Source organism: Heteronotia binoei, chromosome 3 (assembly GCF_032191835.1).
Source record: "Heteronotia binoei isolate CCM8104 ecotype False Entrance Well chromosome 3, APGP_CSIRO_Hbin_v1, whole genome shotgun sequence".
Classification (NCBI taxonomy): Eukaryota; Metazoa; Chordata; class Lepidosauria; order Squamata; family Gekkonidae; genus Heteronotia; species Heteronotia binoei.
In genome coordinates, this window is record NC_083225.1 from 48,210,628 (window position 1) to 48,230,640 (window position 20,013).

The 20,013-nt window shown below is 40.3% G+C and overlaps 1 protein-coding gene across 1 annotated transcript; it reads right to left on the minus strand.

Annotated features, from left to right (window-relative positions):
* Positions 1-244: 244 nt before the first annotated feature.
* Positions 245-19,612, minus strand: PCID2 (PCI domain containing 2). Its single transcript, XM_060233747.1, has 15 exons — positions 19,387-19,612; positions 17,885-17,943; positions 17,156-17,245; positions 12,411-12,484; positions 11,461-11,526; positions 9,980-10,021; positions 9,115-9,169; positions 7,160-7,263; positions 5,959-6,034; positions 5,713-5,854; positions 5,195-5,295; positions 3,889-3,962; positions 2,496-2,621; positions 1,429-1,552; positions 245-688 (listed from the first exon to the last, which is right to left on the minus strand). The coding sequence occupies exons 2-15, from the start codon at positions 17,918-17,920 to the stop codon at positions 599-601; spliced, it is 1,200 nt and encodes a 399-aa protein (XP_060089730.1). The 5' UTR covers positions 17,921-17,943; positions 19,387-19,612; the 3' UTR covers positions 245-598.
* Between the last annotated feature and the right edge of the window lie 401 nt (positions 19,613-20,013).

Here is a 20,013-nt window from a genome sequence, read left to right on the forward strand (position 1 = left end):
TTGCAACCGTAGGGGAAGACTAGAGGAGCTCAACTACTCAGTGGACCCAATGGTAACCATTTGTTCAAGTTCAAGGCTGTTTGTATTTTGTAAAATCAAAGTATTGCAACCAATGGTTTCAACAGATGCTGAACTGAGATCCCAAATTTTTCCTATACAGAAAACTGAATTTACATACAACTTGCAAGTATGGGGATTTCCCCCCCGCCCCAGTTACCAGAACTAAAAAACCAAAACAAAATCCCAATTTTAGATAGATTTGTATTGAATATTATTTTCTGTCCCATGCATAAAAGTTTTAACATCTAGATACTCCTACATAATGTATTTGTGTGTGGTAGTATAAATATATAGCAATTGCAAATAATACCAAAGAACTCATCTCTATGAAATTCAGCAAAAGAGAATCAAGAGAAGGTAAAACTTTAAATTCATTTACAAAGTTCATACTGTTCTGTAAGGAGCTGTTATGCATCGTACTGCACATTCTGATAGATTGAGGCTAACGACACAGCCAGTTCCGACCTTTGAAAACAGCCACTGCAAGTAAGGGCAATCCATGTGTGCGATGTTGTTCTCCATCTGGATCACACTGGACTCAACAGACAGTTGAGAGTGGAGGAAATGGGTTTTGCTTGCTGACAACAAGCTTCTGATGCTGGTGCGATATATAACCTTTAATGTGGCCCTGACACAGACAGAAAAGAAATGCACATTGGGATTATAAATCTAGTCACTTACAGTAATCAGCTAGATTTAGATGTAGTGTAAAATGTAGTGATGCCAGTGGGCATCATACATTTTTAAAAAGCCTAATCTCTCAAGTGTGCAGTTGCCTGTTCAAGGATGGAGCAGACAAAACCCAACATAGGGCTAAGTTGGAGGGTGCAGTTTTATACCCAGCTGTGGATACCTCCTGCATCCGTTAAAACTCAAAAATGCAATTGTGCATGTGTGTGTGTTGAATCTTGCCCAGCTTGAAAGACTCAACAACTTTGCACTATCTGGGTGAAAAGAGCAGACAGCTTTACTATTGCCCTTCTTTGAGTAGGGTGTCAGGAAGAGCTAAGAATATAACAGCATCATAACTCTTTTCTGTCTTTAGTACTATTGTTCCCACTTTATAGGCCAGAAAAGAAAGGCTAAGCAAAGGTGTATTTGTGGGCTGTACTGGAGCAGATATTTGAACCAACTTCAGCCAACCAAGTCCTCAGTGGATTGTAGCACACTGTTTCACAGTCCACTTTCACTAAATATTACGTTTGTTTCCTTGAAACAGTTGAATACAGAAACAGAGTGTTAATATCCAGTAATGGAAATCTAGAGTTAGTCATCTTATACTGAGAAGAGTCAACTACATGCACCCGAAAGTCATATTGTTACAGACTGCATTTAGCTATCTCTTAGTAACAGAACTTCAATGCATACCATGTATATAAGGTTAGCTAGAATGCACTGGACTTCATCAATATCAACATCATGGACTTTCATGAATTTCAGAGCAACCAGAAAGGCATCTAGAGAAAGCTGGTGAGTTTTGAGTAACAAATACCTAAAAGAAGAAAAAGTATACACAGCTCAGTTCCTGTAAGACACAGTTGCTCAAATCCATCTTAAATTAAATATGCCTATCTTCTCTAAAGCAGTTTTACTTCCCAAGGAAGCATCTTTGGCCAAAAGTCGGGTTGATCCAGGTTCCAGAATTTGGCATGACTATCAGCAGACAGCTCAAATACTTTGGCCACCAAATGAGAAGGGAGCACTCACTGGAGAAGATCCTGATGCTAGGAAAGACAGAAGGCAAAAGAAGACAGGGACGGCAAAAGATGAGATGGCTGGACAGCGTTATTGATGTAACAAACACGAATTTGAGCAGACTTCGGAGGATGGTGGAAGACAAAAGGGCCTGGCGTGACTTTGTCCATGGCATCGCAAAGAGTCTGACTCGACTGTGCAACTGAACAACAACAAATCAGCAGACAGACCTACCTGCCAGGATCCTGAAACAGATAAGCGGTACATTTCAGGAACTTTCCTTTGCCAGCAATATCAGAAGTAGAGCTCAGAAAGCAAGCCAGCATCTTCTCAGGTAACACAGGGGAAAGATGAGAAGCGGAGAGAACCTTTTCCCTCTGGTCATTAGACTGAACTTGGCATGTCATACTAGTATCAGGTTGGGACATCAAAGCTCTTCCATCACTTTAAATAATTGCTTCCCAGGCACCTCATACATGTGTGTTTAAAGAGCGAAACATGGCTAGGAAAATAATCAGCAGGGTCTTCCAGCTGGGAACATGACCTGATCCTTTAGGTTCGGATGAGGTGACTCATTTAGTCAATCGTTAGAAATCTACTTTTTTCAGAGTTTGCAACATTCCTTACAGGAAGAGAATAAGAGGTAACTCATCAACCCAGCCAGGATTGTTTTCTCTTTCCATCAGCACCAATTATAAATGCCCTTTCTTTTCAAAACCAGCAAATCCTATTCTGCTTACACTTTCTTGAAGAGATTCCTGTAGGTGATGATCTTCAACTTCTCGAGGATGAGGAAGATGCCGCACCGGATGAAGAATGTCTCATGTTTTGCCAGAGCATCATTCAGTAAAAGAAGGTTACCTTCGCTAGAGGAATTAAAAATTGAGAAGCAATGTGACATGGTGTTTCCAAGGAAATCACAGTGCATCCTTCCACACAGGGGAAAGAAAGAACTGTGCTGAATTCTCTGCAGTGTGCTAGTTTTCTATGTTCTGGTAAAATGTTCTGCATGGGAGAAACATTCATATGCTCAGTCTCTCCCACCGCAGCATAAAGTAACACAATTCAGCAAGAGAAGTGATCCTGTGAATTTTACACCTACACTTTAACATGGTGGTGGACAGCATTGTCGAAGTGCAGTTGACTCATAATGACCTCATAGGTGGGGTTCTCAAGGCAAGAGATGAACAGGGGTGGTTTTGCCATTACCTTGCCCTGCGTAGTGGCCTTGGTAGTCTCCTATCCAAGTACTACAAATTATATCTTAATTTATATTGACAATATAGTATTTAATAATGCTTCGTTGTAATGACTTTGTAATAATTTTATTGTAATAATTCAACATTGTTGTCTTATTGTTTTACTTGTTGTTAGCCGCCCTGAGCCCAACTGGGGAGGGCAGGGTATAAATGCAAATAATGAATAACACTAACCAGGGCTGACCCTGCTTTGCTTCTGAGACGCAATGAGATTGGCCTAGCTTGGGTTATCCACTCTAACACAGAACAGCACTAACCACAATTCCTATATTCAGTCCCGTGTTCTGGCCTCTTTGTTTTGAGTAGTTTGGGAGTCCAATTCCATCCTCCCCTTTTCTTGGCCCAGCCTTCTTAAGCCTAAAGACAAAACCAGATCATTTTATTTATTTACTTCATTTATACCTCATCTTTCTCCCCAATGGGAACTCAAAGAACAGTGCATTGTGAGAGTGAGAGAGAGACAGGTCATCCAGCAAACTTCCATGGCAAAATAGGGATTCAAACATGTATCTTCCATATCCTAGGCAGACACTGTAAGCCAGTACAGCACACTGACCCTCTTACTGAATTTTCACATTTGAACTTAGCAGATAGCTGTATTTTTCAAAACCAGATTAGTGTTAATGCCTGATCAACATCCTTAACAAAGTAGCAGAATTACAGCTATGTAGGTTAGCTCTCGACCTCGTCAGATCTTGGAAGCAAAGCAGGATCAGCTCTGGTCAGTAGTTGGATGGGAGACCACCAAGGAAGTCCAGGGTTGCTATGCAGAGACAGGCAAACCACCTCTGAACGTCTCTTGTCTTGAAAACCCTAGTGGGTCGGCATAACGTGGCTACTACTGAATGGGGGAGGTTCAATAAGTGAAACTTACCTGACAGCCTTTGTTACTTCTGCAAACTGCATAAGGTCATATTTGTTTAAAAGTTGGATCATTGGCATATGTCCCTGGAAACAAGGCACAGTTATAAGTATTTCAAATATGGAATCAAGTAACTCAACATTCTGTAAAAATGTTACAGCTATCAGATAGCTAACTGCTTTATAGACCCCGAGAATATAAACCATTAAGACATGTGGTTCACTAATGCTGTGATCTTAATTACATTATATGAAGATGTCAGGTAGCCGGCTCAAGGTTGACTCAGCCTTCCATCTTTCTGAGGTCGGTAAAATGAGTACCCAGCTTGCTGGGGGGAAAGTGTAGATGACTGAGGAAGGCAATGGCAAACCACGCCGTAAATAGTCTGCCGTGAAAATGTCGTGATGCAACGTCACCCCAGAGTTGGAAACGACTGGTGCTTGCACAGGGGACTACCTTTACCTTTTTATGAAGATGTACTCTGTATATTTGTCTTTAGTTTCATTTATTTAGATTTGTTTGCTGCTTATTTCTAACATACATCCAAAATAAGGCCACCTTAAACCTACTAAAAAAATTAATAAAACTACAGAATAAAGCAGCAACGTAAATACATGAAAAGCTAAATCATCAAAGTAGTTAAAAACGCAGTTTTGGCATGAACCATACAAAAATAACAATATTAACTTAAAACGTCTGGGCAAATAAAAAATATTTTTACCTGATGCCTAAAAGTTGAGAGATAACACCAGCTGAAACTCTATGGGATGGGCTTTCCCTCACCACAGAAAAAAACTTTTTAGCCTGTGGTCACCGCCTGCTTCATTTCAGAACAAGGTTTTCAATATTCTGGATGATAACCAGTGGTGGGAAGACAGGAGACTGATCCTGAGCTGCATCCCTGCATGAAATTCAACTAATACCTTTCTAGTTCCTTGAGGAGGAAGGAATTCCATCCCATAGAACCTGATGTGGGCAGCAATACCACATGGGCTATGAGTACAGCAGTCAGCAGGTGCTGTGGGTAGAAGGCAACGGACTCACTGAAGTTCACAGCAGGGGATCTTTCCATGCTGAGAAGCCTAATTCTGTTCCTGACTAGTTCTCAGCAGTCAAGTATTGCAGTATTTATTTTTAAATCACTTACTATATCCCAAGCCTTCACAGAGTGCCCACCCACCTGCAGCCAACCTTTAGCCCCTCACCAAATGCTCATGTGGCATCCTTATATAAATATACTACACACGGAGGTTCCATTCTATACATTACAAAGTGCTGTGGTCTGAAATCAGGCTTGGTATGTTCAAGTGTCACCTACTAGTAACATTTTCACTGGCAGCAAATAAATCAAAATCATCCTTTTATTTTTCTGGCTTGAGCGATGACAGTGCTCAAAGGCAAAAGACAGATACTCTTCAGCTGCAGACATGGAAAGAAGGAGAGAAAACAATTGGTCGCAGACACCAACAGCAAATACAGCATTACAGCAAAAGGCATTTAATGCCACCACATCAAAGCTGCCTTTCAAAAAAAGAAGGTGATCCATATTTAATAGTTTCACAAGTATTAATATGAAATTAAATCAGCCAAATCTCATACTCCACATATATGACAAAGAAAATTGATTTGACTGAAGAACAGTTTCACAGATACATAAGTTCAAAAGTTCTGTTTAAAAAAAAAAAAGCTCTGGCCCCTCAAAAAAACAACAAAGCAAAACACAATAAATAAAAAATATACCACCCCCTCCCTCAGAGTGGAGCAGAGCCACAACACTACTCTTAACCAAACCTGGCTGTGGACTCTCACAGCACCAATCTCTAACACAGTAAATACCTTGCTTAAAATCACTATCAAACATGGCCTTCCGTCCAACGTAATATTTATACGTAACCCTTTGTGCTTTGCTGTATTCATCTTTGAGATTTGAGCTGTCAATGGCTCTTATCAGGGGTTTGCACAGATGAAGCTTGTTGATCTGAAAACAACAGCTGATGTTAGCAGAGGGAAAATTTGCATGCAACAATAACTCTTGATTGGAAGTATGAAATTAAAAAAAGCCTTACAGGACTTGGGTCATACCTTAAAATAAATTTTAAATAGCTGGTTCACCAAAAACAACATGCCCCATTTTTTGGAATCATCAATGCTGGCACGACTGTAACAAAAGCAAATATTAAGCATGTATCAATATCAAAATGCCACTTTAGAAGGGAGGAAAAAACCCCTTTTAATCGTTTTTTTCAAAATTAAAATTATTTGATCCACAATTTCAAACAAGTGCTTCTGCAAATAAATGAATTCTACATAAACTCAACAAAGCCTAATCCACACTTAAATGAACCAACGCCACAAGCCATTTAATTGTATATGTACTAGTTTACAGTAAAAAGCTGCTCAACTGTGTTAAGCACTTGAAAATTATGAATTGGAACAAAAAGTTATTTTCTGCTCAAGGATGGAGTTGATAATTTTTGCTGATCCTCCTTCTCACTGAAGACCCCCAAATCACCCTTCACGATGCCCTTGAGAGTCCTCTATCCTCAAGAAGCAGCATTTTGTAGATTTCAGTGGAGGAATGAAACAGGAAACTTTCATTCAGCTGGCAGAAGTACCTTCCATTGGTGGACAACTAGCTTTGGATTGAACCTTATTCACACAGTTGTCTCTATTGGAATATTTCTGAATACTGATAAATGGCAACTAGCTATTATTTAATTTAGTATCATATTTCACATCTGTGGGAAGGCACCACGTTACTCAGGCAGCTAAGTACCACAGGCTGTCTGTCAGCTTGCACAGCAACATTCCATCCAAACATAAAATTCTTTCTCTCTTCTCTCTTGCTGTTTTAACTTTCTGCCATTGGCTTTAAACTTGGGAGCGCAGAACTACTATGCTAAGCCCACCAAATGTAAAGAAATGTTATTTAGTCCAGTAACAGGAATGGCAACTCTAGAATGTACCATGTTCAGTAGAAGCATCAGCCAATTTTAGTTATAAAAACATGTTTTTCTACTCAATTCAACAAGTCAAGACTGAACAAACTCTTTCTCTTGATTTCCATCCTTGTCTTGAAGGATGCTTATCAGTCTGTCTAATGAAACATGGAGAACTTTCTAGAATGCCTATATTAGAAGGAATAAACGGTCTCACCATCTCCTTCCATGTGTGAATACATATGCATTTACAAACACCCCCCCAAACGTTGATAAAGGAAATTATATCATCACATTTTACAAACTGGAAAACATTATTTATTTCAAGAAAAACAGTCACTCACGTGTCACTGGCACAGACTCGAAAACAGCTCATCAGGAGTTCTGCTGCTTTTTCCAACATGTCACCAACTCTGCCTTTCCCTTTCTTTGCCAGCTGTTGGTCAGCCTATCATGATAGGGAACAACCAAGAGAGATTAAACATACCCCATTTTATGAGCATGTTGTCTTCCAATCAGTGTTGTATTAAGTGGATACCACACAGGCCAAACTCTGACAGTTTAAACAGGATCCTGGCTATTCAAATCAGAGGGGTGGTATACTTCAAGAGCAGCTGGCACTTTTATACTGCTTGAACACATTCTAGTCCACCCAAATAAATGCAGCTTTACTTCCATTCAGAATGACACTTTGTGGAAAACACAAATGATTATTTGTTTTGCAGAAGCAATACATGCTTGCAAATGGGACTTAGACATCTCTGAAAATAATTTATTATTGGTTATCGCTATCTGTTATTAAGAATTCATTTTCTCAAATGAAACCTCAGGATTTTCTTGTGTGTTTAGAAGAGCTCAGTATGCTGACTCAAAATTACAACAATTGATCCTCTATTGACTTTAGACCTCTTTCTTCCTAGACAAGCCTCTGGTAAGTATCAAGGGTGTTGTAATGTTGCCTAACTTAAGGGGAGGGACGGTGGCTCAGTGGTAGAGCATCTGCTTGGTAAGCAGAAGGTCCCAGGTTCAATCCCTGGCATCTCCAAAAAAGGGTCCAGGCAAATAGGTGGCCGAGGACCTACCTACCTAAGGGACCGTCTCTCCCCATATGAGCCCCAGAGGGCACTGAGGTCATCTGGGAAAAACCAGTTGAATATCCCTGGGCCAAGGGAGGCCAGACTGAAGGCCACCCGGGACCGGGCCTTCTCTATTACCGCTCCATTACTGTGGAATCAACTCCCTGAGGAGGTGAGGGCCCTACGATGTTTAGATGGATTCCGTAGGGCCTGCAAGACCCACCTCTTCAAGATGGCCTTCAACTAGTGGAAAACTAGTGACAAACTAGGTATGCTGCTGGAAATGCTTTTATTCTTGAAATGCTTTTACTCTCGGAAATTTACTGAAACCTGTTTATAACGCCATATTGTTAAGTTAATTTTAATAATTTGTAATTGTTTTAACCATGTTTTATAAGTATAATTGATGTAATGTGTGTTTTCTGTTGTGAGCCGCCCTGAGCCTGCTCCGGCGGGGAGGGCGGGATAGAAATAAAAAATTATTATTATTATTATTATTATTATTATTATTATTATTATTATTATTATTATTATTATATTATTATTATTATTATTATAAAAACCTCAGCTTGAGACCCTGGAGAGCCGCTGCCAGTCTGAGTAGACAATACTGACTTTGATGGACCAAAAGTCTGATTCAGTATAAGGCACCTTCATATGTCCATATGTCCAAGTGATAGACTTTCTAAAAAGCTGATAATTTAAAGAAAAAACAATGCATGAATGCTCTGTTGGATCAGACCAGTGGTCCATCTAGTACAGAAAACTGTTTCACACAGCAGGCAACAGTTACTCCAAAAAGTGAAACAAACAAGGCAGAGAGGCCGAGCCTTTCCTCTGATGTTGCCTCCTTACATTGGTATTCAGAGCTTGCAGTCTCTGAATATGGACATTCCTTTTAGTCATGATGGCTAGCAAGCCATTCAGCAAAGACTATATAAAGTAACAGAACAGATCACTCCAAACATGAAACCTCAGTCCAGTAGTTATCACTCACACTGTAGTATTTGGCAAGTATTTCATTTATCATTCCTACAACAAGCTATATTTGTGTATAAATCATGCACGGAACACTTCAGGGATAGTGATCTAGGGATTTCCCAAGATGAAGCAAGTCTCAGGACAAGCACAAAAAACCCCCTATAAGTTTACCTAACCCCATTCAGGCAATCCCCACACAATCCTTGGCACCCACTGGCTTGACTTTTTCAGATATTACTTACATTATTAGCAAAAATTCGAAGATCAAGAGCTACTGCATACATAATTGGTAAAGCCCTAGAAAAAAAAACCAAAATGCCTCCTGTAGTTATCCATGTAAGCAACAGAATCTGAATTTCACGATCTGTTATAAAAAGATATATCCATAAATACTATTGGACAGTTGAGAAGTTCAGCTGAAAAGTTGCACAATCGACTGTCAATAATGCCCAGAGGTTTGGAAACAGAAGGGTCAACTTAACAGCCCAAATTTACCAAGCTTAAGGAAGGTTCCATGAGCCCTTCAAACCTCTTCTTGGCCCATATTTATTAGGGATGCCTTAAGACTACATACAGTGATTCGACAGATACTAAGTTTGTACATTGCAAAGCCTTGCCTTAAACAACTGAATCTAGCTTGCATTTTCTCTTTGCATCCTTCTTAGCAGTCTGTGTGATTCTCAATACAAAAGATTTACCACCATCGAAATAACTCCTTATTTAAATTCTTCCTCAACTCTTACTTGTACCTTAAGGCTAAGATCTTCTCAATGTCCTTTCTGAATGTCATTTGATAAAAGAGCCACCCCTAACTTTCATTATCACACTTTCTCTTTCACCCTCTTTAAGCTATGTCCTTTCTATTCTTCACAAGTTGCCTGGATGAGGCTACATAAACTTTGCTTTGGTCAGTATGCTTTTGGCTGAAAATGCAAGTTATGTGGCAACACCTAGATATACTTGAAGTGTATTTTGGGATCTAGAGTCGACAGGTGGCATTTATTTAATTACAGGTAAAATATTCATCTCCATGAAGCATTCATATGTCTCCATAACTTCACTAGAACAATTCATTTGTTTATATAATTATGTTTGCCTGGTACTTACCAGTTGTCTTCTTTGTGGGCTTGAAAGGCTCTTAAGAAAGATGTGTTAAGCTCAGGGAAATGTAATACACTGTGATTTAAAGGATGCACACTATTTAGTAGCCTAGCCATCCATCCTAACCAACAACTACCCTGAAAGCAGTCAGGAGGACAACAAGAAAGTACAGGTTTCCTCTCTCAACAATATGGAAATAAATCAGCAGGTAAGATGGTACCCAAATGTTAACTGTGTGTTAAGTGCTATCAAATTCCCTCCTACTTATGATGACCCTATGAATTAATGACTTCCAAAACATCCCATCATTAACAGCATTGTTCAAGTCTTGCGAACTGAGGGCCATGGCTTCTTTGATTGAGTCAATCCTTCTCATGTTTTTCCTGCTGCCTTCAACTTTTCCTAGCATTATTGTCTTTTCTAGGGACTCTTGTCTTCTCATAAACAATATCCAAATATTGCAGTGGCTTACAACTTTGATTTATTCACTTCATTTATCGTCTGCCTTTCTCACTGAGACTCAAGATGGATAATGAAATAGAAAAGAAATCAATTCAAACAACAGCACAGACCTTCAATGAACAATGTATAGGGCTAAGGTTATAAAACTGGAAAAGAATGCAAACAGAACTGCATAAGCCAATAAAAGTTGTCTAGGGCACAACATAATGTAATACAGAAAACAGGTTACAAAAGTAAAAGACAATGTAGTAGAGGAAGCTGGTACACAGACTGCAATACTATTCTCCTATAAGAGACCTCCAGCTATCTTACAAACAGGTAGACTGAAGATGCTACCTTGCAAATGGGTAACTTTGGCAGTACGCAATCATTTTCTGTGGTTGTCTACACCTGGTGACATAACTGATCTGAAAAGATCAGGAAGGTTTCTGAACTTACTTTCCAGCAGAATATGTAGAACTTTTTAGAAAGGCATTATTATGAAGGGGACTGAATTGTAGTTGTTAATATGGTTTGAATGCCTGTAAATGTTTAAAATTGTATTTATTTTTTGTTTATAATCTGCCCTGCATCTCTGTGAGAAAAACAAGACTATCAAGTAAATCAATAAACATCACTTGCCTTCATGTTATTTGACAGCCACCTCTGGACACCCTTGTGACTTTTATGGATTCAGAGGAAAAGAAATAAGCACATTCTGCTTGCTAAGTAATTTAGGGGGAGCTGGAGTTTTCAGACATCTGCAACCCTTTCCTCCATATCTTGCAAACTGTCCAAGTGGGGATGACAAATGGCTATTGGGGCACTCTCAGTTCTATTTGACAAGACTCCAGGCCATCAAGACAACTGGTTAAATGTAACTGTTAGAGTGCCCCAATAGCTAAAATAATAGCTAAAATTCTCTTTCCCAGATAACACAACTTTCAACCCTCCCAAATTGCAACACAACTGCTTATTCCTCATATGCTCAAATTACTATCTGAATCCCATGGCAGACACTAATCGTTGTCAATAATAAAGGATATTGTACTATAACAGTCTGACATTTGTAAGCTTCTACAAAGTCATGGTTGGCAACCGCATATGTACATCTATAAAAACAGGAGAGACATATGTATTAAGAATCATGAGATACAATCCTTTAATTAGATTAGAATTAAAGACTACAGTTCCTGAATATCAACAAATGATATTCAAATTATAACTGAAGAAATGACAAAGTTGGGTATATTTCTGGATTACAACCTTTAGTTTACAGTACTATATACACTTACCTGGGAATAAGCACAATACATTATAGTGGGACCTTAAAGTAAAGGTCCTCTGTGCAAGCACCAGTCGTTTCTGACTCTGGGGTGACATTGCTTTCACAATGTTTTCATGGCAGACTTTTTACAGGGTGGTTTGCCATTGCCTTCCCTAGTCATCTACACTTTCCCCCCAGCAAGCTGGGTACTCATTTTACCGACCTCAGGAAGGATGGAAGGCTGAGTCAACCCTGAGCCAGCTACCAGAACCCAGCTTCTGCTGGGATCAAACTTAGGTCATGAGCAGAGCTTAGGACTGCAGTACTGCAGCTTTACCACTCTGTGCCATGAGGCTCTCTTTCAAATAAACATTTTTAGGCCTGCAAGTTACTTACATATAACAAAACAGTTGTTTAATATGATCAAAAAATTTTTTTAAAAAAATGTTTCCATTTTGAATGTAATTTTCACATAGCTGCTCACAATATTCATAGTGTCACCGGCCATTTTATGCACCGCTCCAACAACTATAGGATAGAGTTAATTTCTTTCTTGCCCAGTATACGTTTGAGAGCATTATGTGTGCTTTTTGTTTTGTTTCTACACTCATAAATCATAAATCCACAAAGACAGTTATTACTTAAATTATTTCTTTGAAATCCTTCAAAACAATTGGAGACAGTTCTCTGAATTGAATCAACTGAACCCTTTGTCACATCGATTTTTACCTTAAGTGGGCAGCAAACATTTCATCATAGGGTGGCTCCAGGACTTGTTGACATTTTTCTTCTGGTGATGAAAGCTAGTTATAAAACAAGCTCAGTGAGATGCTTGGTGCTTTGTTGCAAAGAAGTGTGACATATATTGTACAATACATTGGGTTGAATCCACTAACAGAAGGGCTGAGTGACATTTACCATTTCTGACTTCCTAATGCAGATCTCCAAACACTTCCCACAAGGAATGCTATTTGCATATGTGTGTTTGGGGAGGAGGGGGAGCTTTTCGTGGCCAGTGGCACTTTGGGAAGTATTTTGAGCTGCAGGGAAAGGCATGGGTGGAAACTAGCCAAAGGGTCAAAATTACTGATTTTACTGACCAAAATTAAAAAAAAACTGGTCAAAAACTGACCAAAAACCCTGACAAATTACTAAACAATTTAATTTCAGCACATCAATAAAATGAGGGTTTTAAAATAAAAATAGGAACTTCATTAAAAATTATTATAATCTGGTCTCCACCATTCTCAGCCAGCCACTGCACACCTTTTTATTTTAAAAAAATATGTGTTAAATGAAGATAGGACAATGTTTTTATTTTGTACAAAATTTAAGGCAGAAAAAGATTCTCTTTTAAATATAATTGCATACTGCAGACAATAAAACAGCAACACTTATTAAAAATCATACATTAAAAAATTCTGTCTTTTCACTTGGAAGTCATCACGTTTCCCCCCAAATGCAGTAACAAAAACAAAACCCTCCACAAATTGCATTCATGAAAACAAGGAAATATTGATGTTACTGCCCATTTAAAAAAAACAAAACCTGACAAATTACCGTATTTTTCGCACCATAAGATGCACTTCCCCCCCCCCCCAAAAAAAAGTGGGGGGGAAAGTGTGTGTGTCTTATGGAGCGAATACTAAAAGACGAGGGGGCGAGGGGCCTGCAGCCCCCGGGAGACAAGCGGCGAGATCGCTCCCTGCGAAGTGCTGGGTTTGCGATGGGAGCGGAGGGAGCGATCTTGCCGCTTGTCTCCGAGCCAGGCAAGAAGGCGCGGGGGAAGCACGCCGGCGCTTGCGTGCCTGGCTGCGAGACAAGCGGCGAGATCGCTCCCTTCGCCCCCATCGCAAACCCAGCACTTCACAGGGAGCAATCTCACCACTTGTCTTCCCGGCCAGGCACGCAGGCGTGGGGGAAGCACGCCGGCGCCTGCGTGCCTGGCTGGGAGACAAGCGGCGAGATCACTCCCTCCGCCCCCACCGCAAACCCAGCACTTCGCAGGGAGTGATCTCGCCACTTGTCTCCCAGCCAGGCACGCAGGCACCGGCGTGCTTCCCCCGCGCCTGCGTGCCTGGCTGGGAGATAAGCGGCGAGATTGCTCCCTGAGAAGTGCTGGGTTTGCGGTGGGGGCGGAGGGAGCGATCTCGCTGCTTGTCTCCCAGCCAGGCACCTGCATCTAATGGTCCGGAGCATCTAATGGACTGAAAAATACGGTAATTACCAAAACAGAAAAACTTTTACTGATTTTACTGATCATTTTCTAACCACTGAAAGAAATCCTCTTCAACCTCTTATTTTTTTAACCCTCCCAAGGAATCAGGTATTGTTGACCCTGGAGTCATGGGGAAAACTTGGTTTACCCATTTAAAGCTTTCTACAGGCGCCAACCTCCTGTGATGCCTTCTCCTCAGTAAACTGCCCTGCCCTGAAGTCACTCTCTCCACTCCCTATTGCCTTTCTTTTTTAATTTTGAGTTTCATCAAGAGGGAAAATGGGGTCAATCTGGTCAAGCTGATCAACTTGGCTTGAAAATGAAAGCACTATGCATAATCATAATTTGGGGTTCTATTGACCCCCAAAAATATTGAAAAATGATTTTAGCACTGTTCCCACATATAAATAGATGGACCAACAGCTAATATCTACATTTTATAGAATAGTGGAGTGAAAACAATTTTCCCCTGTCATAATTTATATCTATAGACTTTTTTTGGCTTTGAAGCTTTATAACACTTTTGGAATTGGGGGGTTGCAATGACCTGAAGGAAAAGTAGTCTTTGTAACCTGAATTGTTGAATATATAGTAGAAGCGGGTAAAAGCCCTGTATTTGTGTTCTGTCAAAGCTTCCCTCATGCCCACAGCCTCATGGAAAAGCTCAAATGGAACTGTACTTCAGTTTCGGAAATAGGGTCGTTCTATCCCTCAGCAAGATAACCCTGGATATATTTGAATGCATCCTTTGAACCTCACATTTCCAGACCTGAAAGAGCCATGAAGCCTGGAACTCTAGATGACCCCTGACCACCTGTTTTTTGTGCTAATTGCTTCTCTTTGCCCTTAAAATTTTGCAAACCTCAGAGTGATCTCAACTTTAGATATTTGTGGGGGGAGGGAAGTACTCTATCCCAGTCACTTGTGCATTGAGCTGATTGGTTCCCTTTGTCCTTCAAATTTTCCAAACCTTTGATTTGATCATCTCAACTTTACAGGGGGAAGTTAATCTAGATGACCCATAATCACCTGTGCACTGAACTTGTTCACCTTCACATTTTCAAAACCTCTGAGTCACCTTCTCAACTTTTCATACTTGGGGCAGGCTGACTGTGTGTGGAAAGTTACAATGATTGCTTTCTTTAAAATAAACTGTTTTATAGATTCCCAACTGTGTCTTCTTCTTTAAAAATGGAATGGTCAATTTGACCCTATTTACATTTTTATTGAGTTTTGACATTTTCAATGAGGGGTATTACTAACCCCAATTCCAAATTTTACTCTCCATTTCTGGACATTATTCTTTAGGCCTGATTTTTTTCTTAGTAGCTAATGCCATGACTGAGAGCATTATTTTCCATTGCTTTTTGCTGTAATGTGGGGTCAAAGTGAATATGCCAAAATAGTATAGTTATTTTTTTCCTTGGAAGGGTTAGGTTCTAGTTACTGAACAAGTGACTTCTTTCCTTATAGACACAAATGAAGGCAAATGCAGAAGCTATCTTAAAATGCTGAAAAATTATATACACTGAAGATTCCATACCATATTTTCATAGCTTGTAGAACTTTTATGTTTTTCTAGTTTTGAGGTATTTTTTAAATGAACAGAAAAATCCAGGAAGAGCTTTTCCAGTCAAGTAAAAGGGGCTTAAAAAGGCACAAACAAAATGGAAAACAAAAGGCAAAGAAGATTTTTTAAAAACAAACAAACAAGCAGAGCTCTCCAATTTAAGGAAAATCTTCACATGAAGACAAAGATATTAAAAAGTTATCTTCAAAACCTAACCCAGAGAAACACCATGTATTCATGCACCTGATCAGTGGACTCTTCTCATGATTAAATGGTAAGTGCTTAACATGGCTTGGGACTCTTGATTCATATCTGCAGAAGAGTGAGGTGGCAGAGACTTGTACTGGCATAATGGGATGTTGTAAGGATGGAATGGAGAAGAATGAAAGAAGTCACTTTAGGTCTTCAAAGTGGGAGAAAGGTGGTGGAAAAATAAATTTCACCACTTCAGGTTGCAGGTGAAGGATTATAGAATACTTCCCAGATGTTAAGAATGTCAGCATATAAAAATGTTCAGTAAGGCATGAGGCAAGTGACTAGCATGGGAGCATGCTGATCTGACAGTCAGTGTCAAAACAGATGACATCAGTGTTCCAGCAAGGCTCAACCAAACTAGTTCTAACCAGAATAGGGTAATGAGTGCAGAGACTGTGAAACCAGTGCAAAATGACTCAGCACTTATAGCCCATTGGTACAAAGACTATGTAAATTGTATATAAGCAATGCTGTGCTGTGCTGGATGAATGTATATATTGTAAATAAACCTGGATATAGTTAAGCACACAGAGTGTCGTTATACTGTTGCTTACTATATTGACTCACCTAAGAGGACCAGTGGTGCCAGGACTAGCATAACTACATAAATAACGACAAAGAATGCCCAGCAAACATAACGCCAGCAGAACAAGCAATAAAAGGAAACATAACTGTTTTCTCAGCCAGACTAATTTTTGTTCAGAACCTATTTAGTGAAGGAGCATTCAAAGCTGGAAAATAAGAGTTTCAAGAGACGCAGTCCAGCCTACCAGCTCATTGTTCCTTCATTCTTTGGAATATGTAAACCAAAGCTTATGTTTTTACAGAGCTTAGCCCTTTGTGGTGAAATGGTCTGTAGAGCCACACTCTGCATTTTCTGTTTTGTCTAATCTTTTGACAATCACAACGTAACTACTCCATCTCTCTGACCTAATTCTCCATCTCTCTCTTCTCTTCAGTAATAACTTAGTGCACTCTCCAAGATTCTAAAAGGGGTCTCCCAAACTGGGTTCGGGGCTATACATTCAACCAATCATAGTCCAGTTCTTTTCCAACCAACTGACATTGCTTACAAGTTCAACAGACCTTAATCCCTAAATTAAACTAAAGCTAACACTGTGAGACAAATCTTCTAAGTCTCTAAGGTCCTACTGGACTCTATGTGACAAAGTCATTTCATCCCAACCTTCCACAAGTTACTATGCACCTGTGGGATGTCTATCAAGGGCTAAGTTGATTTTGAGAATTTAAAAACAGAAACTGACAAAAATGGTAACTCCATAGGATGTATTTATAAATCAATGTATTTTAAGATCAAGGTGTCAGTATGCTTAACAACAGTTCAGCCATATGTATGCTTATTTGGGAGTATGCCCTATTGAATACAGTGGAACTTACTTCTAAATAAACCTGCTCTGCAGGTCTCTTTACCTGAAGTCTTGGATTTGCAACATGAGGATGTTTAAATGACACTAATTCTGCACAAAATGATCCCTCTCTGTTGTCAATGGATTCCAGTACCTATGAATGGAAATAAACAAACATATCATTGAACAAATCTTTACATTTAGTTCTGAAGCTGGCTCATGGAGCATGGATCCAAAGATGCACACAGTTGGGCCAGGTACTGATCAGGGTCAATTTCGCTACATACCTAAGGAAACCCACCCAGATCTGCAGAAAAATCCAAAACTTAGGGGAGGTAGTAACAAGAACCCCCAAATCAAAGAAGCAGTGCTCTTGAAGTGCAGACAGTATAAAGGATCTGGGCCAGTGTAGGTGGGGATGAAGGCCACCAGTGAGGTGGGGAGATAGAGGAAGCTGGGAAGGCAAGGAAAGAGGGTGGACAGGCAAGGCTGCCTGAGAAGAAAGAAGGCAGAAGGTGGCAGGAGCTGTTGCAAGCCAGGGAAAAATCTAGTTGGGCAGCAAGGCAATAGCAGCTGCAGAGAGGCATTTCTGCACCCTCCTTCCTTTCCCAGGAGTTTATCTCCATTCCCATCAGGGAAAGAAAGTGGACAAACAGCAGTGGCTGGGAGAAGGTGCTACTGTTTCTTCTCTCTGCTTCCTTCCTTTTCCAACTCCTATCCCAGCACAAATGAAGACAAAAATGAATAAACAAAAGAGTGGACAAATAATTGCTGAAATTCAGCTTTCACTTACCTGCTGCAAATATTGGTTTATAGTGATGTGTGCCATTGAAAGCAAGCAAACATTTTATTCTGAAAAAAACAAGACACACAACACACTGAATTAATCACAGTAATGTCAACTTGTTTTTCCATTAGCTTCAATATGAATGGATGTGCCAAGAGCAGATATTCAGGGTTGCAAATGGCATACCAACCCTCCTTGTCACTGGCCCAACTTGCAGAATTAGTTGCACTTTTAGGCATGTTATGGTGGCTGTTTGAAAACCCCTGGATAGTGCAGTGATCAAAAAGTCAATGTAAAAAGAATTGTGTGTGTTTACTTAGCATGGCAGACAGAAGTCATAGAAGGGGTGATGGTTCAGTTGCAGAGCATCTGCTTGGAATGGAGAAGGTCCCAGGTTCAATTTCCAGAATCTCCAACTAGAAGGATCAGGTGGATGGTAAGGTAAAAGACACTACCCAAGCCTGGAGAGCCACTGCCAGTATGAACAGACAGAATACTAAGCTTGATGGACCAAAGGTCGGTTTCAGTATAAGGCTGTTCTGAGTATGTATGCACACACTTATAGTTGCTGTTTTAGGGAGGGACTGTGGTTTGGTGATATAACATCTAGTCTGGCATGTATAAAGGCCCAAGGTTCAATCCATGGCATCCCCAGTTAAGGCTCAGGTAGTAGGTGATATTAACAATCTCTGCCTGAAATCTTGGAGAGCTGCTGCCAGGGTTAATAGACTTGGGTAGACCAAAGGTCTGATTCAGTTTAGGGCAGCTTTGTGTTTGTGTGTATGTTCATTGTGGGTTTGGGTCTGCAACAAGCTACTGCGGGAATCTGTTTCAAATAGGGTAGAAAGCCACATTAGAAATAAGAGGAGCAATGCAAATATGTGCTATTGAGACACATCTTAACAAATATCAGGGACTAAAACCCCCCACAAAGGATTTGTCTGAGACTGCTCTAATCCTGCCAGATTTATGTCAGCATACCATAAATGCCTGAATGGGGAACATTTGCACACGGATAGTATAAGAGACAAACCTTCATACTATGCATCAGGAACATTAAATGTCACAACACAAGCTCTCTTTTCCACTGTACCTCCTTGGCATAGGCTAACAAGTCTTAAGTTATTTGCCTGTGGAAGTTTATTAACCCCAGAATTTAGAAATGCATGAAGGTATTTCTGCATCTCCATAAATAAAATCGGTGAAATACTAGCCAGATACAGGCAATCAACTGCCCTTCAATTCAAAAGCCGTTAGCTTAAATGCACAAAAAGGAAGTGCCATGAACAAGATCTTCCTGAATTTCAGTATCATTCTATTCTGCTAGCGCTGATACATGCCTAACAGGAAACAACTACTCTGTAATAAGTGAGAACTAAACTCTGCACATGTTCAGAAATATTTGGGGTTTTTTTAATCTTGTCTAGTAATACCTTAAAAAGCTTTATAGACAGTAACTTTGAAGAGGGGGAGAACTGTTAGTGTTTCAGGGTCGTCTAAGGCTGTACCTGAAGTGTATCAAAAGATCGCTCTTCCAAGTACACCGGCCATGCACACAACACCCGTCCGATGCTCCACTGCTTTCCCTCTTTGAACCTCCCCACTCCTAGCCCCAAACACGCCACTTGCAGAGGGGCTGCCCAGCCTACAGGAAACTCCAGGACCAGATAGGCGGAACCATTTCAAAAACTAGGAGGGACTTCCTTTCTGTTGACAGCAATCTCTTCGCGGATTGGTTCCTCATGATCCTGCAGCTCGTATTATTCGCCTCACCACGTGGAGCATCTTTCGCCGGTCTGATTGACCTATCCGAGCGCGACTGAGAAGGGTTGGCGTTCGAAAAGGGCGGGCCTGTTGACCTCCAGAACGTCGAAGGCATTTTAGAACGCGAGTGCTTCAGTCAAGGGCTCCGCGCGGAGAGTTTCTACCCGAGCTGTCGTGTTAAGCGGCTTACCTGCTACGCTTTGTGTAGGGGGAATTAATAAACTATAATACGAGGACCAAATACGGTGCTGCTATTTCGGATTCACTACCAAAGGATATAATGAGTTCGGCTGGATTTCCTCGCGAGGGGTTATAGCCAGATTTCTAAGCACTGCACTCTTACCCAGAGTGTAAACTTTGCAGAGGAACTG